General features: G+C 36.8%; 1 protein-coding gene across 2 annotated transcripts in view; it reads right to left on the bottom strand.

Moving 5' to 3' along the window:
* Positions 1 to 25,717, bottom strand: part of ARIH1 (ariadne RBR E3 ubiquitin protein ligase 1) — a 125,029-nt gene that overhangs the window by 18,899 nt on the left and 80,413 nt on the right. For both annotated transcript variants that reach the window (XR_012120779.1, XM_037010100.2), the window contains exons 4-6: positions 20,974 to 21,066; positions 20,418 to 20,473; positions 681 to 747 (exon numbers count right to left, since the gene is read on the bottom strand). Coding sequence is in view for 1 of the 2 variants with exons in the window: in XM_037010100.2 (XP_036865995.1) it covers positions 681 to 747; positions 20,418 to 20,473; positions 20,974 to 21,066 (216 nt within the window). In the remaining variant the exon portion in view is untranslated. The remainder of the gene's footprint in view (positions 1 to 680; positions 748 to 20,417; positions 20,474 to 20,973; positions 21,067 to 25,717) is intronic.

Below are 25,717 nucleotides of genomic sequence, written 5' to 3'. Positions count from 1 at the left end.
CTGACCTTCAGTTTAACAGAAGTAAGTTACTTTCTAGAATTCAAATACTAAGTTACACTGATACTCTTATACAGGGCTGGCAAACTTCTTCAGTACAGAGACAGGGAGCAAAGGTTTCTGTGGCATAATGGCCTCTCTAGCAACTACTCAGCTCTGCCACTGAAGCACAAAAGCAGTCATAGACCAAACAGGCATGTCCAAATAAATCTTACTAAATAAAACAGGCAGGCCATAGCTTGCCCACCTCTGTTCTGACAAGAGACACTTGGTAAAAACAAATAACTAGCATCTTTATTAACAAAGTTTACTGGTAATGGCAACTAAAATAAGCAGAGATATAGCAGGGTTTTAGCATGCCATGCATGATTAACCTGACATCATTAATAATCAACTACAATTCTCTGCTAGAGCTAGAAAGTAAGCTATAAAAGGGAGAAAGAACACTGTAAAAACAGTTTCATTACCAAACTCAAAACCTATGAAGAGACATCTATTTATTGGTTTGCCACATTCCTTTGAGAATAAAGGTGTTTTGCTATGCTTCATAAATAAAGTTCCATAACCCAAGTTTATGGTAAAGGTGTTTCTACTGTCAAGAGTACTTTATATAAGAAAAAATAATATTTCTATTACTAAAGAATTTCTTTTATTAAAAGGAAAACTAAAGAGAAATCACTTACCTCTACAAAACTATTTGTTATTAAATGCTGATACTTTAATTTAACTTTTGAATCTGTGATCAAGCGCCTGAAAGCAAGAATAAAAACAGTTTATTAGTTTTCAGCCAAAAGTATGTTTCACATTTTTAAAATAAAATTTCAATGCTATAGCTGTAAAAATGTCCATAAACCGAAAATACTAAAATGGACATAAGACTATCAATAAATGTAACTGTAGTGATCAAAACAATAATTTCAAAGTTTCTATAGTTTTATTTAGGTAGATGTTCCCCCCATGTTTCTTATACTCCAAATATTCTTTTCACCCAGCTTGTATTATACTTTAATTTAGACTTACCAACTACTGCCAAGTTGAGGCCCCTTTCAGTCGTCTGTCTCTGAATATCTTGCCTCAAGACAGAAATCCTCATCCACCTTCTTTCAGATACCCTCCCAAAAATCAGTTTGTGAAGTAAGATGTTGACAGGAATGTTAAGAAATGGATCCAGTTTCCAGTTTTTGATATATTTAATTTTGAGGGCCTTCTGAAATTTCTTAGTAATTTACCAGAAATGCTTACTGATTGCAATCTAGACACCTAGAACACTCAGTAATTTCTCAACAATTTCTAGAACTCACAGGAGCCCATAAAAGTGAAGAATCCTGAAGCTTAAGTTTCATTAATTTTAATGGTAAACATTCCTGGGAGTGTATTTAAAAGAAAATGGTGTTAAAGCAGAAAAAGAGTAACTACTGACAAAGCCAGTAAGAACTGCATCAAATATGCACTTTGTCAAACATTATTAAAATCTTTTAAATGAACACGAAAGTTCTGTACAATCTGGGCTCATCTGATTCTTGAGTTTCTAATCCCACTGCTCTCCTTCCACAAGACCCCAATCATGTCTTGTGCCACTTTCAGTGTCCTCCTGTCACATGTGTATTCTTTCAAAAAGTAAGCACCCCTTCTAAGAGGCTTTTGCACAGGGCTACCTCTTCTGGAAAGGTAAAAGAGTATTATCATAGTGGAGTACTGAGGTGGACAGTCGAGGTTGGAATTACGTGCTTCAAAACTTACTAGCTATAAACTGAGGGCGAGTTCTGTGGCCTCTCCATTTTTCAGTTTACTAATCCATGATAAAATGGATATCAGAAATAAGAGTTGTAGGACTAGAACAGTGCCTGGCAAATAGTAAGCACTCAATAAATATTAGATGCGGCTATTATTATTTTACTTCACTTAGCTATAATCTATTGTTACGCTAGGAGGCCTTTTTGGACAAATCCCTATACCAGTCTAGGTGTAAACCTTTCAGTTCTCATGGCACCTTATACACAACTCTCCTTTACAGAATTTACCATAATTTTAAGTAAGACAGTTATCTGTATAATCATTTAATATCTGCCTTCCTGCTTTCCTACCCCCAACCACACCATAAGCCCCATGCAAGGATCTCTTTTGTGTCCAGCACAGTGACTGGCCCAAAGAGTGTTCAATAAATATTTTAAATGAGCAAACCTCCACAATTTCACAATAGAGATGCTGAAACTGAGGTGTAAAAACAGTAGGCATATCTGGAGATTCCTCACAAGTTAAACACAGAATTATCACACAATCCAGCAAATCCATTTCTAGGTATATATATCCAAGAGAATTAAAGTGTTCAATAAAAAAATTTGCATACAAATGTTCAAATAATAACACAAACATTTCCACAGAATATGAAATAACCCAAGTATCCAAGAACCATAAATGGAGAAACAAAAGGTGGTATATCCATACAATGGAATTCCAGTCATAAAAAGGAATGATGTAGCAATACATGCTACAACACAGATGAGCCTTAAAAAAATTAAGTTAAAGAAGCCAGACACAAAACACCACATACTGTATGACATTTGAATGAAATGTCCAGAATTAGCAAATCAGTAAAGACAGAACACAGACGAGTGACTGTCAGTGTCTCAGAGGAGGAGGTAATGGGAAATGACTGTTCAATGGGTGTGGAATTACATTTGGGGATGAAGATGATGATGTACAATAATATGGTAGTGATAAAACTATTATGAATAAACTAAAGCCACTGAATTATATACCATAAAGTAATTAAAATGGTGAATATGTTATGTGAAATTTTCATAAAAAAAAGAAACCTAAGGAAAGAACCATACCCAAAGTCAAACGCCCTGATTCCCAAACACATCATCTTACTTCTAGTACCCATAAATGCTTCTCTCATGTGACAAACCCTAATGATTTCTTAATAGCTGAGACTAACCTAACAAGAGAAGACAAAGGTCAGCCACAGTTATTAGGCCAAGGTTACTGGGCCTCAGTTATTAAGTCATAGTTTATCTGGTGATAGGGAAGAAGGCAAATATCATCCTGGTCTCTAATAAGCTAATTCTCTTAACAACAACATGTTGCCATCACTAAATGTTGAAAAGTTATGCCAGCTCTCTTAGTGGAAGGCTGCTCTTTATGAAGGTAAACAAAATGACTTCTACTAAATGCCTACTATATATTTTGAGCACAGTGCCAGATGCATTTAGCCATCCTTGAGTTTTGGGTAATTTTCTATTTTTACAAATGAGCTAACTGGAGAGCTATGATTTGAGACCAGGTGACTATTATTTTAAAAAACATTTTTTTGAAGTATAGATAATAAAATGTACACACCTTAGTGTACAGCTCAATGAATTTTGATGTGTATACACTCATGTAGCCTTCACCTGGATCAAGATACCAAACCTTCTAATTTCCCCCCTTCACCTATTTTATCCAACCTTCCACCCCTTTCCCATATAGCAATCACAAGTTGTTCTCTGTTTATGAGTATATTTCTGTTTTGTTTGTTTTCACATATAAGTGAAATCATATGCTATTTGAAACCAGGAGATTTTAAACTCCATGACTTTTTTTAGTATGCCAGGTACTAAACCATGCCTTATGTTTATACAGCACCTGAATAAATCAGTATTATGCTTTAATTTAGGAGTAGTGATAAAATACTTTTCTTCAAAAGGGTTTTTTCCTGATACCAATTAAAAAGAAATATAAAGAATAAAAATCACTTGTAACTCCTATACACTAACAATGAACTAGCAGAGAGATAAATCATGAGAACAATTCCATTCACAATTGCATTAAAAAACAATAAAACACCTAGGAATAAACCTAACCAGGAAAGTGAAAGACCTATACTCTGAAAACTACAAGACACTCACGAGAGAAATTAAAGATACCAATAAATGGAAACATATCCTGTGCTCATGGATAGGCAGAATTAATATTGTCAAAATGGCCATCCTGCCTAAAGCAATCTATAGATTCAATGCAATTCCTATCAAAATACCAAAAGCATTCTTCAATGAACTAGAGAAAATCATCCTAAAATTCATATGGAACCACAAAAGACCCCGAATAGGAATAGCCAAAGCAATTCTGAGAAGGAAGAATAAAGCAGGGACAATTACACTCCCCAACTTCAAGCTCTACTACAAAGCCACAGTAATCAAGACAATTTGGTACTGGCACAAGAACAGACCCATAGACCAGTGGAACAGACTAGAGAGCCCAGATACAAACCCAAGCATATATGGTCAATTAACATATGATAAAAGAGCCATGGACATACAATGGGGAAATGACAGCCTCTTCAACAGCTGGTGTTGGCAAAACTGGACAGCTACATGCAAGAGAATAAAACTGGATTATTGTTTAACCCCATACACAAAAGTAAACTCGAAATGGATCAAAGACTTGAATGTAAGTCATGAAACCATAAAACTCTTATAAGACAACATAGTCAAACATCTCCTGAATATAAGCATGAGCAACTTCTTCCTGAACCCATCTCCTCGAGCAAGGGAAACAAAAGCAAAAATGAACTCATGGGACTACATCAAACTAAAAAGTTTTTGTTTGGCAAATGACATCATCAACAAAACAAAAAGGCATCCTACAGTATGGGAGAATATATTTGTAAATGACATATCCGACAAGGAGTTAACATCCAAAATATATAAAAAACTTACATGCCTCAACACCCATAAACCAAATAACCCAATTAACAAATGGGCAGAGGATATGAAGAGACAGTTCTCCAAGGAAGAAATTCAGATGGCAAACAGACACATGAAAAGATGCTCCACATCACCAAACATCAGGGAAATGCAAATTAAAACCACAATGAGATATCACCTCACACCAGTAAGGATGGCCAGCATCAAAAAGACTAAGAACAACAAATGCTGGCGAGGATGCGGAGAAAGGGGAACCCTCTTATACTGCTTGCTGGTGGCAATGTAAGCTAGTTCAACCATTGTGGAAAGCAATCGGAGGGTCCTCAAAAAACTAAAAATAGAAACACCATTTGACCCTGGAATCCCACTCCTTGGAATATACCCAAAGAATACAACTTCACAGATTCAAAAAGACATATGCACCCCTATGTTTATTGCAGCACTTTTTACAATAGCTAAGATATGGAAGCAACCTAAGTGTCCATCTGTAGATGAATGGATAAAGAAGATGTGGTACATATATACAATGGAATACTATTCTGCCATAAGAAAACAAATCCTACCATTTGCAACAACATGAATGGAGCTAGAGGACATTATGCTCAGTGAAATAAGCCAGGGGGAGAAGGACAAGTGCCATATGATTTCCCTCATTTGTGGAGTATAACAATGAAGCAAAACTGAAGGAACAAAATGGCAGCAGACTCAGAGACTCCAAGAATAACTAGTGGTTTCCAAAGGGGAGGGGTGTGGGAGGACAGGTGGGGAGGGAGGGGATTAGGGGACCGAGGGGTATTATGTTTAGTACACATGGTGTGGGGGCTCACGGGGAGAACAGTGTAGCACAGAGAAGGCAAAAGTGGATCTGTGGTATCTTGCTGCACTGATGGACAGTGACTGCATTGGGGTATGGGTGGGGACTTGATAATATGGGTAAATGTAGTAACCACATTGTGTTTTCATGTGAAACCTTCATAAGAGTGTATATCAATCATACCTTAACAAAAAATTTTTTAAAAATCACCTTTAACTATGACTCAGGAGAAATTATTACTCAACACTTTCATGAATCTAAACCTTTTCCGATTTTTTTTGTAAATATATGCTATGTAACTTTAAATAGAGAACTTAAGTACATATAATTTTATCTTGTTTTCTCATTATAGGCATTTTCCAATGCAGTAAAGTAATCCATAAACCTTTTTAAATGGCATTCCATCTTCCCCTACTTTGGGACATTTGGGTTGTAAGGTTATGATGTGATTAACATTTTTATAATAAAATCTTTGCACAAGTTTGTCTTTAAAAATAAATATAACATTTACTGTTATATGAATTAATCTAATCACAATCAAAGATTAAAATGATCTTACAGTGATCTCTGGCTTAACTCTTTCTCTTGTATCCCTTATATTTAACTCTGACTCTCCCTTGAAGGTAAATCAAAATCCAACTATTTCTCCCTATCCCCTCTGTTACCATCTTGGATCAAACCATCATTTTTCACCCGGACTGTTCTAATAGTCTCCCAAACCCCTCCTCCTACTCACAGTCTCTTTATAACACCAGCACCAGCTGTACAGTCTCTGTATAGGGCCCAGATGCAGCCCTCTCTGACCACCTCACTCCTCTGCCCAAAATTCTCTCATGGCTCTAGGAATAAAAGCCAAAGACCTTATAATGGCCTGTAAGGCCCTCCACAATCAGCTTCGGCAACCCTCACCGTACCCTTCTCTGCCTCCCTTCAATCTGTAAGTTTACACTTAATTGTTCAAAAACATTTTAAATTAATAATTACCAGTAATTTACTCCTTGTCTACGTACCTAAAACTTGACAAATTATTTCATTTTGCATTTCAATGAGACTAGGAAATTATTTCAGTATGAACTTGAGCTCTGATATCTTAAGAATGGATTTTAAAACACATTGTTCTCTGGCTTTTGTGATAAATTTCCTACTTAGGATGCTAAAGTAATGTTTTTCTGTTTCACTGTGAAGAAATGATGGCAGGCATTCAATTTATTCCTTTGAGACATAAAACTCTAAAGTTACATGTTATCAAAGACATATTAACTCTCTATGGACTGTGTTAAAAATAAATACAACCTTGGAGTATGCAAAGATTTCTTAAATAGCAGTAATCATAAATAGAAAAAAATGATGAATTAGATGCCATTAAAATGAGAACTTCTGTTTACCAAAATATCACTGAGAGAGAGAAAGGGGAAGCCACATATTGGGGAAAACAGATGTAATACATATACTTAACAAAAGACACATATTAGAATATTTAAAGAATTTTTACAAAGTAATTAATAAACTAACAAAACTTTAAGAATGGGCAAGTGACTTGAATGGGCACTTCATAAAAAGGGATATCCAAATGGCTAATGGAAAGGTGTTTGATATCCTCACCTACCAGAGAATTGCAAATTAAAACCACAATGAGATATCTCTATACACTCACCAGAATGGAAAAAATTTTTTAAAGACTAGTGACACAAGGTTGGACGAGGACTAGAGCAGTCACCTGTAACTAAGGGAAGCAGAGGCACAACAACTTTAGAAAACCATTTGACAGTATTTACTAAAGCTAAAAATCTCACTCCTGAGTATATATGCCTAAAAGAAATTAGTGCTTGTCCACCAAAAAACACAGATAGGAATATTCTTGGTAGCTTTTTCATGGTAGTCAAAACCAAACACCTCCAAATGTCTACTGTTAGAACTAAATACTATATAGCAGTAACAACAAAAACCCTAAAAACACACACATATATCTAATAACATGCATTATCTCAAAGACGTGTTAACTAAAGCAGGTACACACAAAAAGAACACACGCTACATGATTCCATTTAAATGAGGTTAAACAATAGGCAGAACTACCTGACAGTGGCAGAAGTCAGGATAGGTAGCAGGGGTGAGGTGGATGCTGTCTACAGGGGCGCAAGGATGGACCTGCTATGCTGGAAAAGTTCTATCCCTTGATCTGGGCGATTAGTAAAATAAACATACTTTTAAACTTAGTGTGCTTTACACTCCTGACTGAATATATTTTAGAACTTAATAAAAGAGTAAAACAAAAGTCAATACACAGCAAAATGAACCTATTAAGAATGCTGTTTCCAATGTAAAAGATAAGATTTTCTATTGTACAGTGATTATTAACACACATACCAAAGTTTAGTTTGGCTTTTGCCTTAAGAGGATACAAACCACATGACTTCACTTATGGGCCTAAAGCAACTTCACAACCCTATTTGTGATTTTTAAGACACTGATAGAATGTAAAAAATAATAATTTGACTTGGATGGCTGGAACATTCTTGGAGAAGCACAGACTCAGAGGACATTTACTTCCCTCTGAAACCACTCAACTACTTGGTTTTATGTATTACTTACATAGTTTAAATATTATAAAACTACTGGTTTACAGTTTTGTGAATAATCCTGACAAAACATGAATCTGTTCCAGAATAGAAAAGAATATATGAAGTGGCAACATAATTATACATCTAACAGAAATTAGGAGGTAGAAAAGATAAAGGCAAACAACACAGCAAAGAGGGACCAGTTTCCTCATCTTGCATAGTAAGGTATTATGCTATGCTTAAAGTTAATAGAACAAAAAATACTATTAAAGAACAGCAGTGGAGTTACACTGCCTAATTTAAATCAAACTATTTTTATAAAGAACATTTCTAACCCTTTCAACAAATGGAGAATTAGTCAACAGAGGTAAGTATTATCTATACTAAGATCCTACGATTCATTTAAAAAAATCTTCATGTATCACTTAAAGCTTTTTTAAAGGCATTTGGTATAATTTTGCTGAGTGGCAATGAGTTATCATCTCTGTTTATCTGTTTCTAAAACCTCATATATGAAAATATATCATACTGTTTTTTAGACACACCTCATAGAATGTTTAATCAGAATATCACAATTTCAGAGGTGTGTTAATGCTTTTAATGATTAGTCAAGATGAGACTAAATATGTTACTTGAAGATCATTAGAGACATAGTAGGTTCATGTTTACCTTTATCATCTCTAAGATTACTAGACTGGCTATATACAGAAAAGAAATTCAGGCACTGAACAACTACAAATTCACAAAAAAACCAATTAACTGGTAGGAAGAACAGAAATAGATGAACAATTATTTGGTCTCAAGTGATAAACAATTTAGAGAGATAATTTTCATTAATCTCATGAAAGCATAAAGGACGTATCTGGGGACAAAGAAAATTTCTTCAACTATACTATTACTTTCCTGACTTTGGCAGTATAAACATATGAGGCCACTGTGTAAAGGAGCCTCACTTAGCCAAATAGCATTGATGGCAACACAGCACAAATTAATCACAATAGTGGTAATGATGACATATGCTTATGAAAGCAAGGGAGAATAACATGTTTCTAGGTACATATTCAAAGATACATGCCTATTACACCATTGCTAGGGAATAAAAAGGTGAATCCATTAAATCACTGATCTTAAGAATTTAAGAGTTAAAGAAGCACTGAGAGACGAGTGAATAAATACTCAGTGTAGTGTTGCCAAGGTTGGAGTGACACATCCTGAATGGAAATCAACTAAAGGATTCAGTCAACATAAATAGGGACCTGGGTCATGCAGCTTAAAGCCTAAGAAAGAATACAGACATGAATATAAGAAATTACAAAAGTGTATGGTAATGGAAATACAGAGCTAATACATAGAATGTCTGCCCAAACCAAAATGAAAATTTAACCTAAGGCCTGAAGAATAACTAAGAGGATGAGTAGGTTAAAGGAACTGCAGAATAAGATAGAAGAGAATGTTGCATGTAAAAATGCCAACAAAGAGACAAAAAGAAAAAAGTAAACAAAATCAAATCAAACTAAATGCAAATAAAAAGCATAGTACTTTCAAGAAACTAAGTTCCACACAGTTACAATAGAGAATGTGTGAAAAAACAAGCAAAAGATGAAGCTGCACAGGTAAGCAATATAGGACAATCGAGATGAAGAATTAGGTGATGAAACTGGGTATAAGGGAGTCACTTTATAGCTGGTTGCTGACTTCCAGCTAAGAGAAGACGATGGCCTGAATCAGGTTACTGTCAGTAGGAACTGAGAGAAATGGATGAATTTAAGGGTAATCATTTGTGAAATGGACAAAATTTGGTACAAGGATGACTCTGGAAAATGCAGGAGAAATATGAATCAGGCATAAAATAACAAAGTTTCTAATTTAGGCAAGTCCTCAACACCTAGTAATGCCATTCTTTAATACTGAGAAGCAAGAACAATGAGTTAATTTGGCAGTGCTGGAGGTAGTAGGAGGGTTGGACAAGATAAAGCCTAAGGAATATACATATAAAGATGTCGACAGGCAGTGGTGATATGGGTCCCAAGAGAGTGTTGATGTGGAAATAGAAATTTGGGAAATTCCAAAGTATGCCTAAGGAGAGTGTACATAGTGAAAGCAATTAGTGGGCTGGACAAAACCCCAAGGAGCAATATTTTAGAAAGAGGCAGAAAAAGACGATTTTACAAAGTCAGAGTAGATCTGCAGTAGGCCCAGGGTGGTGGCCACAGGTGGTAGATGGCTGGGATGAAGTGGATTTTACAAGAAATGATTAGATCAGGGAGATGAGAAGCTATGGCAGTGGTTCTTAAACTTAAGCGTGCATTAGAACCACACTAGGAGAGCTTGCTGTTCAGACTGCTGGGCCCTATCCCCAGAACTTCTGCGTTAAGTCTGGAGTTGGGCCTGAGAATGTGCATTCTTAGACTCCAAGCTGCTACTGCTGGCAAGGGAACTACAGGACTAAGGTGTAGAACAGACTATACATATGGGCACTGAGTCATACTGGATGACAGCAAGCCTTGGAAGAAAGACAAGACAGTGGTTGAGGTGTTAGCACTGTGAATAATTAAGTGGGAGTGATTAAGAAGTCAAGCAGATAAAAGCATAAAGGATTGTTGAGAAAACTGGACAACACACAAACCTTAAAGGATCTATGGATTTTAAAATAGAGAAACAGTCTTAATACAGCATTTGGAACTGAGGGAGATAATGATTTCACCTCATGAACATAAGGTACATAAGCAAAAAAAGCTGGCTTCAACTTGAGCGGGTTATAGGGGTATACGTCTTGAGGAAAGGGATGAACAAGATAAAGCCTAAGCAATATACATATAAAGATGTCTGACAGGCAGTGGGGATATGGGTCCCAGGAGAGTGTTGATGTGGAAATAGAAATTTGGGAAATTCCAAAGTATGCCTAAAGGGAGTGTATATAGTGAAAGGGGAGTGTATAAAGGAAAGAACTGAGCTTCAGTTTCAATTTAAGTCCCAAATGAGTTTAATTCAAATTAAAATAAGAACCTATTTTTAACCTACTGAATTGGAAACTTAAAAATGATAATACCATGATTGGGAAGGATTCCGTTCTTTTCAAACTAAGAAAATAAAATTTTGAGCACATTTTAGTTACTGGACCTTAAGATTAAACATCAAAACAGCACACTCTCTCAATTAACTTTTTTAATTCTAAAAGAAAGGATTTATTTATTTAAAAGACTGAAAATAGGAGATTTATATCAAGAGTACACAGCTATTTAAGGTGAAAAATAAAAATCCTTCCTCTGAATCCCCAAACCCCCAGTTGGTATCACTGTTAAAATTCTATTCTGAGAATTCTCAAAGTTGTCTATGATGCACAAAGCTGCATATCCAAAGAGCTCAAGAATCACCAAAGACGATAAACACAAAGAGATCCACATCTAGATGTATCAGTCAAACTGCCTTAAGCCAAGGACACAGCAAATACTGAAAGCCGCAAATAAGGGCCAACAACATGATTAACAGTTGACTTAAAAACAGCATGCTAGAAGGCAGGGAACGTCATATTCAAAGTGACAAAACGATTGGATGAAAAGCCAAAAAGCATATAAATTTTTACAAACTGTCAAACTGCATTACAAAAAGGTTCCAACATAGCAGACTCACAGAACCCAAGAATGGACTAACAGTTACCAAAGGGAAAGGGACTGGGGAGGGTGGGTGGGGAGAGATAAGGGGGAAAACAGGGCATTACAATTAGCACACATAATGTAGGGGGTGGGGGACATGGGAAAGGCAGTATATACAGAGAAGACAAGTAGTGATTCTGTGGCGACTTAATGCGCTGATGGACAGTGACTGTAATGGGGTATGTGGGAGGGACTTCAAATGGGGGGAGTCTAGTAACCATAAAGTTGTTCAAGTAATTATTCATTAATGATATAAAAAAAATTTTTAATACAGAAAAAAAAGGTTACAATATTCCCTACTGAACTATATTCTCTTTCATATTAAAAATTACCCATCTTTAATCTTTACCAATGTGAAGTGCAAAAAAAAGTATTTAATAAGTTGGTAGTGCTGAATTTTGGGTTATATTCATTTAGACGTAACAGCTAATGTTTAAGACCATTTACATTTCTTATACTGATTTATGTGTTGGAAATATTTTTTCCATTTCCTCTCACATAAAATTTCATCTAACAAAAGCCTTTTAACTACATCTCAGTGCCTAACTGCCTCACCATTCTGAACTACCCTACACTACACCATGAAAGTTATATGAAAATGCAAACCTTACTATCAGTCGTAACAACCTTCTCTGATGAAACTCATCGCTATAAACTCTTTTTATTTTTTTATTTTGGTATCATTAATCTACAATTACATAAGGAACATTATGTTTACTAGACTCCCCCCATCACCAAGTGCCCCCCCCACATACCCCATCACAGTCACTGACCATTAGTGAAGTGAGATGCTGCAGAATCACTATTTGTCTTCCCTGTGTTGCATAGCCCTCCCCATGCACCCCCCACCTACATTATACATGCTAATTGTAATGCCCCCTTTCCCCCATCCCTTCTCCCTCCCTTCCCACCCATCCTCCCAAGTCCCTTTCCCTTTGGTAGCTGTTAGTCCATTCTTGGGTTCTGTGATTCTGCTGTTGCTTTGTTCCCTCAGTTTTTCTTTGTTCTTATACTCCACATATGAATGAAATCATTTGGTATTTGTCTTTCTCCGCCTGGCTCATATTACACTGAGCATAATACCCTCTAGCTCCATCCATGTTGCTGCAAATGGTAGGATTTGTTTTCTTCTTATGGCTGAATAATATTCCATTGTGTATGTGTACCACCTTTTCTTTATCCATTCATTGACTGATGGACCCTTAGGTAGCTTCCATTTCTTGGCTATTGTAAATAGTGCTGCAGTAAACATAGGGGTGCATCTGTCTTTTTCAAATAGGGCTGCTGCATTCTTAGGGTAAATTCCTAGAAGTGAGATTCCTGGGTCAAATGGTATTTCTATTTTGAGCTTTTTGAGGAACCTCCATACTGCTTTCCACAATGGTTGAACTAGTTTACATTCCCCACCAGCAGTGTAGGAGGGTTCCCCTTTCTCCACAACCTTGCTAACATTTGTTGTTGTCTGACTTTTGGAAGGTGACGATCCTTCCTGGTGTGTATCGCACTGTGGTTTTAATTTGCATTTCTCTGATGACTAGCGATGTGGGTCATCTTTTCATGTGTCTGTTGGCTGTCTGAATTTCTTTGGAGAACTGTCTGTTAGGCTCCGCTGCCCATTTTTTAGTTGGATTTTTTGCTTTTTGTTTGTTGAGGAGCATGTTGAGGAGTTGGATGTCAACTCTTTATCGGATCTGTCATTTATGAATATATTCTCCCATACTGAAGGATGCCTTTTTGTTCTCTTGGTGCTGTCCTATGCTGTATAGAAGCTTTTCAGCTTGATATAGCCCCACTTCTTCATTTTGGTTTTTGTTTCCCTTGCCCAGGGAGATATGTTCATGAAGAACTTGCTCATGTTTATGTCCAAGAGATTTTTGCCTATGTTTTTTTCTAAGAGTTTTATGGTTTCATTGACTTACATTCAGGTCTTTGATCCATTTCAAATTTACTTTTGTGTATGGGATTAGACAATAATCCAGTTTCATTCTCTTATATGAAGCTGTCCAGTTTTGCCAACACCAGCTGTTGAAGAGGCTGTCATTTCCACACTGTATGTCCATGGCTCCTTTATCATATATTAATTGACCATTCTTGTGCCAGTACCAAATTGTCTTGATTACTGTGGCTTTATAGTAGAGCTTGAAGTTGGGAAGCGAGATGCCCCTTGCTTTATTCTTCCTTCTCAGGATTGCTTTGGTTATTCAGGGTCTTTGGTGGTTCCATATGAATTTTAAAACTATATGTTCCAGTTCATTGAAGAATGTTGTTATTTTGACAGGCATTGCACTGAATCTGTAGACTGCTTTAGGCAGGATAGCCATTTTGACAATATTAATTCTTCATAGCCAAGAGCATAGAATGAGTTTCCATTTGTTAGTGTCCTCTTAAGAGTGTCTTGTACTTTTTAAGGTATAGGTCTTTCACTTCACTGGTTAGGTTTATTTCTAGGTATTTAATTCTTTTTGATGCAATTGTGAATGGAATTGTTTTCCTGATTTCTCTTTCTGTTAATTCATCATTAGTGTATAGGAATGCAACAGATTTCTGTGTATTAATTTTGTGTCCTGCAACTTTGCTGAATTCAGATATTAGTTCTAGTAGTTTTGGAGTGGAGTCTTTAGGGTTTTTATGTACAATATCATGTCATCAGCAAATAGTGACAGTTTGACTTCTTTACCAATATGTATGCCTTTTATTTCTTTGTTTTGTCTGATTGCTGTTGCTAGGACCTCCAGTACTATATTGAAAAACAGTGGGGAGAGTGGGCATCCTTGTCTTGTTCCTGATCTTAGAGAAAAAGCTTTCATCTTCTCACTGTTAAATAAGATGTTGGCTGTGGGTTTTTCATATATGGCCTTTATTATGTTTAGGTACTTGCTGTCTATACCCATTTTGTTGAGAGTTTTTATCATGAATGGATGTTGAATGTTGTCGGAAGTTTTTTCACTATCCATGGAGATAATCATGTGGGTTTTGTCTTTCTTTTTGTTGATGTGGTGGATGATGTTGATAGATTTTTGAATGTTGTACCATCCATGCATCCCTGAGATGAATCCCACTTAATCATGGTGTATGAACCTCTTGATGTATTTTTTAATTTGGTTTGCTAATATTTTGTTGAGTATTTTTGCATCTATGTTCATGAGGTATATTGGTCTGTAATTTTCTTTTTTTGTGAGGTCTTTCCCTGGTTTTGGTATTAGAGTGATGCTGGCTTCATAGAATGAGTTTCGAAGTACTCCCTCCTCTTCTATTCTTTGGAAAACTTTAAGGAGAGTGGGTATTATGTCTTCTCTATATGTCTGACAAAATTCTGCAGTCAACCCATCTGGCCCAGAGGTTTTTTTTCCTGTGTAGTTTTTTGATTGCCAATTCAACTTATTTGCTGGTAACTGGTCTGTTCAGATTTTATGTTTCTTCCTTGGTCAGTCTTGGCTGGTTGTATTTTTCTACGAAGTTGTCCATTTCTTCTAGGTTTTGCAGCTTGTTAGCATATAGATTTCCATAGTAATCTCTAATAATTTTTTCTATTTCTGTGGGATCTGTCGTGATTTTTCCTTTTACATTTCTGATTCTGTTGATGTGTGTAGATGTTCTTTTTCTCTTAGTAAGTCTGGCTGGGGGCTTATCTATTTTGTTTATTTTTTCAAAGAACCAGTTCTTGGTTTCATTGATTTTTTTCTATTGTTTTATTGTTCTCAATTTTATTTAATTCTTCTCTGAACTTTATTATGTTCCTCCTTCTGCTGACTTTGGGCCTCATTTCTTCTTCTTTTTCCAGTTTCGGTAATTGTAACTTTAGACTATTCATTTGGGAATGTTCTTCCTTCTTTAGATAGACCTGGATTGCTATATACTTTCCTCTTAGAACTGCTTTCACTGCATCACACACAAGTTGGGGCTTTATACTGTCGGTGTCATTTGTTTCCATATATTGCTTGATCTCTGTTTTAATTTGGTCATTGATCCACTGATTATTTAGGAGCATGTTGTTAAGCCTCCATGTGTTTCTGGGCCTTTTTGCTTTCTTTGTGCTATTTATTTCTAGTTTTAAGCCTTTGTGGTCTGACAAATTGGTTGGTAGAATTTCAGTCTTTTTTAATTTACTGAGGCTCTTCTTGTGGCCTAGTATGTGGTCTATTCTGGAGAATATTCCATGTGCACTTGAGAAGAATGTGTATCCTGCTGCTTTTGGGTGTAGAGTTCTGTAGATGTCTGTTAAGTCCATCTGTTCTAATGTGTTGTTCAGTGCCTCTGTGTCCTTACTTATTTTCTGTCTGGTGGATCTGTCCTTTGGAGTGAGTGGTGTGTTGAAGTTTCCTAGAACAAATGCATTGCATTCTATTTCCTCCTTTAATTCTGTTAGTATTTGTTTCACATATGTTGGTGCTCCTGTATTGGGTGCATAGATATTTATAATGGTTATATTCTCTTGTTGGACTGAGCCCTTTATCATTATGTAATGTCCTTCTTTATCTCTTGTTACTTTCTTTGTTTTGAAGTCTATTTTGTCTGATACTAGTACTGCAACACCTGCTTTTGTCTCCTTGTTGTTTGCATGAAATATCTTTTTCCATCCCTTGACTTTTTGTCTGTGTATGTCTTTGGGTTTGAGGTGAGTCTCTTGTAAGCAGCATATAGATGGGTCTTCCTTTTTTATCCATTCTGTTACTCTGTGTCTTTTGATTGGTGCATTCAGTCCATTTACATTTAGGGTGATTATCGAGAGGTATGTACTTATTGCCTTTGCAGGCTTTAGATTTGTGGTTACTAAAGGTTCAAGGTTAGCTTCTTTATTATCTGTCTACTTAAGTCACTTATTAAGCTATTATAAGCACAGTCTGATGATTCTTTATTTCTCTCCCTTCTTATTCCTCCTCCTCCATTCTTTATATGTTAGGTGTTTTATTCTGTGTTCTTTTGTCTTTCCTTTCACTGCTTTTGTGAGTAGTTGATTTTATTTTTTGCCTTTAGTTAGTATTTGGTTGGTTTCCTTTCTTTGCTGTGATTTTATTTTCTCTGGCCACATCTATTTAGCCTTAGGAGTGCTCCCATCTAGAGCAGTCTCTCTAAAATACCCTGTAGAGGTGGTTTGTGGGATGCAAATTCCCTCAAGTTTTGCTTGTCTGGGAATTGTTTAATCCCTCCTTCATATTTAAATGATAATCGTGCTGGACACAGTATTCTTGGTTCAAGGCCCTTCTGTTTCACTCCATTTAATATATCATGTCATTCTCTTATGGCCTGTAAGGTTTCTGTTGAGAAGTCTGATGATAGCCTAATAGGTTTTCCTTTGTAGGTGACCTTTTTTCTCTCTGGCTGCCTTTAATACTCTGTCCTTGTCTTTGACCTTCGCCATTTTAAGTATTATGTGTCTTGGTGTTTTCCTCCTTGAGTGCCTTGGGTTGGGAGTTCTGTGGGCCTCCATGGTCTGAGAGACTATTTCCTCCCCCAGTTTGGGGAAGTTTTCAGCAATTATTTCTTCAAAGACACTTTCTATTCCTTTTTCTCTCTTCTTCTAGTACCCCTATAATATGAATATTGTTCCGTTTTGATTGGTCACACAGTTCTCTTAATATTCTTTCATTCCTGGAGATCCTTTTATCTCCCTGTGCCTCAGCTTCCCTGTCTTCCTGTTCTCTGATTTCTATTCCATTAACAGCCTCTTGCACCTCATCCAGTCTGCTCTTAAGTCCTTCTAGAGATTGTTTTATTTGTTTTCTGCCTCCCAACTTTATCCTTTAACTCTTGCATATTTCTCTGTAGATCCATCAGCATGGTTATGACCTTTATTTTGAATTCTTTTTCGGGGAGATTAGTTAAATCTATCTCCCCAGGCTCTCTTTCAGAGGTTGTCTGGGTAATTCTGGACTGGACCAAATTCTTCTTCCTTTTCGTGGTGATAGAGATAGCTATAGGCAGGTGGCGCATGTGTCAGCTGGGAAAACCAAGTCTTTTCCTGCTTGCTTGTCACCTTGCCCTCCTCCACCACCTGTGTCGGTTACCCTTAATCCTGGAGCAGCCTCCGGGTTAATACCCTAAGCTGCTGTGGGTGGGGTCTCCGTCAGGGTAGCACGGAGCCCTGCGGGAAGTGGCAGGCACACCGGGTGTGCTCTCCCGCAAAAGCGGCGCTCCCACTGGGCAACTCTGTGCTGGCGGTGGCCTTTGGGTCTGGCCGCGGCGGCTGTGCACCGGTAGGAGATTCTGGGCGGGTTCTGGGGGCACGGTTGCTCCCGTGTCACTTGGCTGCTGCTACTGCAGGCTTGCATGGGCTGCTTCCGGGCCACGAGCTCAGCCACCTCAGCGTGGTCTCACAGGCTGCTCGCTTGGCCACTGTCACCACCGCCGCCGGCTCACGCGGGCTGCTCCCAGGTTGGTCTGTCCACTGCTGCCGGCTCCCTTGGCTGCTCCCTTGGCTGCTGCCGCCAGCTCGCACCCTACTGGGCTGTTTTGTCGGGGTCCCCGCCGGCTGGGGGAACGACTGGCTGGCTGCTTATTGCTGTGAGGGGCTTCAGAGCTGCGCTGCTGCCTAGGATGTTAGGTTGCCTGAAGTTCCCCAGGATTCCCAACTGCTAGGCTGAGTGTGCTGGGATGATTACATCCAGCTATGAGGTCCCTGTCCATTTAAGACTTTCAAAAAGCACTCACTTTTCTTTTGTTTCAGGGGAGCTGTTTGTGGGAACCTGCTAGCTGATTTTGCCCTTCCATTTCTCTAATATCCAGCACACTGTGCACTATGTGTGCACGCTCCCAGTGCAGAGTACCAGAGCTGGTTGTTCAGCAGTCCTGGGCTTTCACTCCCTCCTCACTCCAACTCCTTTCTTCCCGCCAGGAAGCTGGGGTGGGGAGGGGTGCTCGGGTCCTGCCAGGCCACAGCTTTTATCTTACTCCCTTTTTGAGGCTCTGGGTTCTCGCAGATGTAGATGTATCCTGGCTGTTGCACTGTATCCTCCTGGTCTCTCTTTTAGGAATAGTTGCATTTGTTGTATTTTCAAAAATATGTATGTTTTTGGGAGGAGATTTCTGTTAAACTACTCACGCCGCCATCTTGGCTCCCTCATAAACTCTTTAATCCTTCATTTCTAATAATCTGCAACTTTCTGCTCTAGAATACTGAATAGACAAGTTTATGACCTTTTTAAAAAATACTGGCATTCTTTCTTTAAGCAATCTTACCCTCCACCCCTTCAACCCAAATTTTTACCTCTTTTATATTACTTTTGAAGTCAAATCTCCCTGAACTCTTTAGGTGGAATAATTTGCTTTTTTCTAACTGTACTTTATACACATTTTTAAATATAAAAACTTAAACTCTGCATTTTAGTCATCATAATTATGAACCCCTTTGGCAAAAGAAATGTATCTAATTTTTTTGTTCTCCTGGTCATATGTCTAAATAGGCTGCTCATAAATACTGCTATATGGATAAAAGATATAATGGCCTATACTGATAAAATGTATTGGGAAATCTGTACTGATGAAACTGATGTACTCATGATAGAATACAATGAATTTGAAAGTATCAGGGTACAAAATAAAGACAACTGGAACAATGATGGTACTTCAAGAGGATACATGGCTTATTTTTGCTAGCTTAAAACAATGGAAACAAAATTTATTGAAAGATCAGAACAGTATTAACAGAGAGCTGACAACGAAAATAAATGTTTTAGTAAAACCAAAGTAGGTTGAGGTTAATAAAAATGGAATCAGTGAGCTTTATAAAGTGTGCTGGTTAAATCAATTTATGGTTTTATTAGGTTAAGAAATTTGCTCCTTAGAGTTCATGGTTGCTTTTACTTTTATTACCTTCAAATCCCAGTGCTTAAACACAAGACATATCTTTCTATGCAGGCAATTATCCAGGATTAATTACACAATTTGTCTGTGCGTCGTTGAGGCCCTCAATATATTCATCCTCCTAAGGTGAAGTCAGTTAGATAGGCTGAGGTTATGAAAACAGCACTGACTCAGGAATTAAGCAACCTGGAACTTTACCCCAGGTTTAACAACTAACTTTGCTAGTTTCTTCAAGTTTCTTTCTCTCTTCAAAAGAGAACCTCTCACAGGAGAATAGTTGGCCAACAGCCTCTAGCTGTAGTGTCTCTAAGATCTATAGCAGTGTTCCAACTGAGTTCACATTTCTCTTGGGTAGCTCCCAGTGAATGACAGAGCATGGCAAGAGTACAAGGGCCTGACCATTTCTGCTTATTGAGGTATTCCTCCATGGGAAATCTATGCACTGGAGCTCCCCACAGGGCTGCCAGTGACTCTCACAACTGCATCACAGTTTGAGTCTCTTTCTATTAAATCCTTCTTCCTTCTCTCCTTTAACACGTGTCAGATCGGCAACAAGATCTGTCTATTTCTGCTCCTCCTCCTCTTTAGCCTGCCCAAATGCTAACCCACCATCTAGCTCCTTCCTTTTTAAATCTATCTTGGCATCTGCTTCCCAGAGGATCTGGCATAATACCATTTCCTATTCTCCAATTCCGAGGTTCATGAAATCTAGCTATCATATTTGGCGAATTTACTAGAATAGTGATTCGGCATTCAACCAAGTCAAATGGGCTTTTGTACTATAAAGGAATGTAGATTAGAATATTTCTTTAGCAAAATTTTCACCTGAGATGCTAAGTGAAAATTAATTTGACTTAACCAACTAACCAGTATTCAACATGCAGAATCTATCAAAAATACTTACATAACTGTGTTGTCATCCACTAAGATATCACAACCATGAGCAGGACACGAAATAGTCTGAAAAAGATTGAAATTTAAACTATGTCTTCATTCAACAAATATTTACTGAATGCTTACCATCGCCAGGCACTGCTAGGTTCAGAGGATACCTAAATATTTATAGGATCTTAACTGTTTCCTTTTTCTTAAAGGAAATGTATATGTGTGTGTTTATCACTGCAGGGTAAGTAGAACGGCTGACCTGAATAACTGCTTTTTCAATATAAAACATGAAAGGCAAAAGCACCAGAATGGATGAAATTGCTCAAAAAGTTTATTTAGACTTACATATACAAATGTTAATGCCTGCTAAGAAAACATTACCTGGACTGGAGCTTTAACTGGATCACCACATTGTAAATAGAAAAAAGCCTTAAATTATCAATTTGTTTTAATCTAGAAAAAAGTGACCTATGCAATTCATAATCCAGAATGTTTTACCTGTTCGTATTTGTGCAAGTGACTAAACACTGCAGGAAACTCAACAAAAAAACTAAAAAACAAATTGGCATCTTTACCTGTCCCATGCCTTCCTCCATTATTTTGGTAGTTAAATATTCACTCCAGCACTGCATACAAAACTTATGTCCACATTCAAGGCCAGTGAAATACTGCAACAAAAATAACACATGGACTTGTAAAGACATTATCAGAAAAATCACTATACACAGTGATTCAACAAGCTCCATTAGGTCACAATACTCATAGTGGTTAAAATGTCCAATTTGATAAAACTAGATGGGCTCCTAAAATGAACTTCTGGGTTGTGAAATCTAGATATGCAAATACATTCAACACAAGACATGTCATTAGTGAGCAATGCCTCTAACAGCAGATATTTACAATTTTTAGGCAAGGCAGATAATGGGTTTGCATTCAATGTAAGAATATGCTGTGTACCAATAAGCATATGAGATGTTCAATATCCTTAGCCATCAGGGAATTGTTAATCAAAACCATAACGAGAAACCACTTCGTACCTATAGGGATGGCTATAATCAAAAAGAGAGACAGTAACAAGCATTGGCAAGAATGTGGAGAAATTTAACTCTCATACACTGATGGTGGAAAGGAAAAGATACAGCAATTTTGGAAGACACTCTTGACAGTTTCTCAAAAAATTTATGAACATAGAGTTACCATATGATCTGGCAATTCCCAAAAGAAATGAAAACACATCTCCACACAAAAACTTGTATTCAAATGTTCATAGCACAATTATCCATAATAGTCCAAGATGGAAACAACCCAAATTCCCATCAACTAATAAATGGATAAACAAAAGGCAGAATATCCATTTAATGAACTACTATTCTTCCGTAAAAATTAACGAAGAATTGATTTTCATTAAAACATGGGTGAACCCTGAAAACACTACGCTAAAGGGAAGAAACCAATCACAAAAGACCACACATTGTCTAATCCCATTTATCTGAAAGGTCCAGAATCAGAAAATACATAGAGAAAGAAAGTGAAAGAAAGTGGGTTAAGTGGTTGCCTAGTGCTTCAGGGATCGGGGAAAACAACAGGAAGTGACTGTAAGAAGATACGGGGTTTCTTTTTGGGGCTATTAAATGTTCTAAAATTAACTGTGGTAATAGCTGCACAACTCTGTGACTATACTAAAACCACTTTAAATAGGTGAATTGTATGGTATGTGAATTACATCTCATTAAAACATCTAAAAAATGTCACCCAAATATGGGACTTCACCAGGCTGCATGGAGCTTCACGGAATATAGCTAACCTAGAAAATAAAATCTTAGGGAAATCAAAAGATTAAGATAGCTGAGAATAATAGTAACATGTGGGTCTAATCTTATATTACATATATGATTTGAAATACTATTTGAAAGATGGTTAAATGAAGTATACTGTATTGAATAATGGGATATTAAGTACTTTAAATAATATTAGAGTCAAGAGAACTGTTTTAAAAAGACAAATATTGGTACCATATTTTAGTTAAAGAATATTTTACAGTATTTACTACTACATGATTTAAGTACACAATATTTACTTTAAATTATTTTAATAAAATTATTATTCACTTAAATATGGTTAAGAACAATTATTTAACAGTATGAATTTATGTTGAAAATTAAGTCTTCCTCATTCCCATCCCTGTCTTCTACTTCTCTACCCAGAAATAACCACAATTTCCAATACCTTACATGTTCTTCCAGAGATGTTCTAATGTACATGGGTACACACACACACACACACACACACACACACACACACACACACACAGTAAGAGTATCACACACTCTTCTGCATTTGGTTTTACTATTACTATTTAATTTCTGATGGTGTTCTACATTGGTACACATGGGTCCACCTCTTTTTGGTTGTCTCTATGAAGGTAGCACAACTTATTTAAACTGTCTACTATTGATGGACAATAAATTACACAGTTTTTTTCCTCGTTTGCTACTGCATGATTATATACACATCTCTGTGATCATGTGAATTTATCTTAGGACAACTTTGTACAAGTTCAACTGTAACAGTTATACATTTGTTATTTGACAGATTATTACCAGGTTTAGTTCAAAGAGGCTATAGCAATATTTAGTGTTCGAGAGAACTTGGTTTCCCATACCCATGCCAACAAAGCGTATTATTCAACTCCTGATCTTGCCTATTTATCAGGTGAAAATGAATTTTATTAGTTTTGATTTTGATTTTTTTATTATGAGTTAGGTTTAAACATTTGGAAAAAGATGTAAGGCTCTATATTTTGTTTTCTATGCACTCTCTTCACCCACTTTGCACATTTTCCACTGTTTCCTCCCTCCACCTCCATGGTGTTGTGGGGATTTTTACTTACTTAGTAAATCAGCCATTTTTAAGTTACGGAAACTATTTCCTTCCAGTTTCAATTTTGAATGCTCACATTTTGTTGTCATGCAGAAGCTCTTTATTTATATGTAGCAAAATGCTATTTCTTTAAAAATTTATGGCTTCTAAATTAATTAACTTTCATGTAAAGAGTTAAGTAGGAATCTGAGTTTCCACTTCAGATGGCTACCAAGTTGTTTAACACCATTTATTGAATAATCCATGTTATATGAAATGCCTCCTATGTAATACACTAAACTCTCTCCTTGTGCATATTTGACTCTGTCCTGTTCCACTGCAATGACTATTCTTGTACTTGGTAGGTATAGTTCCCTCCAGCCCCCATCAAATTTTCTTTTTCACTTACCTTATTATTATTATATCTTTCCAAATACTCATCATCCTTTTCTCTCCCTTAGTATTTAAGTTTTCATATAAATCTTTTCCATTTCTTGCCAAGTTTATTAGTTCATTCCTAGCTATTTTATTCTTTTTGTGGCTCACATAAGTGTTACTTTTTATTCCATTACATTTTCTACTTAGCTATTATTTGAAATAAGCTTATGAAATTTCTAATGTTACTTATTAGATACAAATAGTCAGGATACAAAATTTTGTATTATAGCATAATCAACTACATAAAAAATGACTAGAAGCAGCTATGTAAGAAACTATTAGAATCCTAAGACTAGTTTTACAGACCAAACAATATAGAAAATACTTATCAAGTATAAAATATGGTGCTATTCAGACTGAAAATAATTCTAACTCACAAAACAAGTGAAGGTAAATATTTTGGAAATCAATATTCTTGTCCATTAAAAAAAAACTGAGAAACAGAAGAATCTACTCTCATTAAACCCCAACCAGTGAAGGAGATCTGGCACTGACTTGTGGCCAGATCAATGCTGTAATGAGAAGAGGCATTGTGTAAAGGACAGAGTAGAGTAATATATCAACAATTCTAAAATGTTTTATTTATAACTTAAAAACCTATATACATCCTCATGTGCTTTATTTTTTTCTCAAATTTAAAACTTAGAGATTAAAGGTCACAATGGTTATCACTAAGTAATCATTGTAAGTAACAGCTCTGCCTTTGGCACCTCTAGAACAGGGCCCATTGTAAGGTAACATAAAAAGAAAACTTGTTATTCTTTAGAGACTTCCTTGCAATAACTTTTCTAATTAAAGAGAAGACAAAACTAAATGAGATAAATTTGTGAGTATCATCCTGTCTTACTTCTCTTTCCCACCTTCTTCTTTGACATAGTTGTTCCCTTACTCCCTTGTGCTTTCCTACTTAGCTCCGTAGGCCTTTCCCTGACTCAGGGGATCAGATTATGTAGTCATCAAACTTATCCCTGTTTATAGTATAACTAAATCTGATTAAGAATACACTAAAAACATATGAAATATTACCTACAATAAAAAGTAGTGACCTTGAGAATATTTTCATAAATGACAGATCCAATAAAGGCTTGACATCCAAAATATATAAAGAGCTCACACACCTCAACAAACAAAAAGCAAATAATCCAATTAAAAAAATGGGCAGAGGAGCTGAACAGATGGTTCTCCAAAGAAGAAATTCAGATGGCCAACAGACACATGAAAAGATGCTCCACATCACTAGTTATCAGAGAAATGCAAATTAAAACCACAATGAGATATCACCGCACACCAGTAAGCATGGCCACCATCCAAAAGACAGACAACAACAAATGTTGGCAAGGTTGCGGAGAAAGGGGAACCCTCCTAAACTGCTGGTGGGAATGTAAATTAGTTCAACCACTGTGGAAAGCAATATGGAGGTTCCTCAAAATGCTCAAAATAGGCTTACCATTTGACCCAGGAATTCCACTTCTAGGAATTTACCCTGAGGATGCAGCACTCCAGTTTGAAAAAGACAGATGCACCCCTATGTTTATCGCAGCACTATTTACAATAGCCAAGAAATGGAAGCAACCTAAGTGTCCATCAGTAGAAGAATGGATAAAGAAGATGTGGTACATATACACAATGGAATATTATTCAGCCATAAGAAGAAAACAAATCCTACCATTTGCAACAACATGGATGGAGCTAGAGGGTATTATGCTCAGTGAAAAAAGCCAAGCGGAGAAAAACAAATGCCAAATGATTTCACTCATCTGTGGAGTATAAGAACAAAAGAAAAACTGAAGGAACAAAATAGCAGCAGAATCACAGAACCCAAGAATGGACTAACAGTTACCAAAGGGAAAGAGACTGGGGAGAATGGGAGGGTAGGGACGGATAAGGGCAGGGGAAAAAGAAAGGAGGTATTATGATTAGCATGTATAATGTGGGGAGTGGGGGAAAGGGGAGGGCTTTGCAACACAGAGAAGATAAGCAGTGATTCCACAACATCTTACTATGCTGATGGACAGTGACTGT

Source organism: Manis javanica, chromosome 8, assembly GCF_040802235.1.
Source record: "Manis javanica isolate MJ-LG chromosome 8, MJ_LKY, whole genome shotgun sequence".
NCBI lineage: Eukaryota > Metazoa > Chordata > Mammalia > Pholidota > Manidae > Manis > Manis javanica.
Note: the sequence above shows the minus strand (reverse complement) of the source record. Positions and strands in the feature narration are given on the sequence as shown.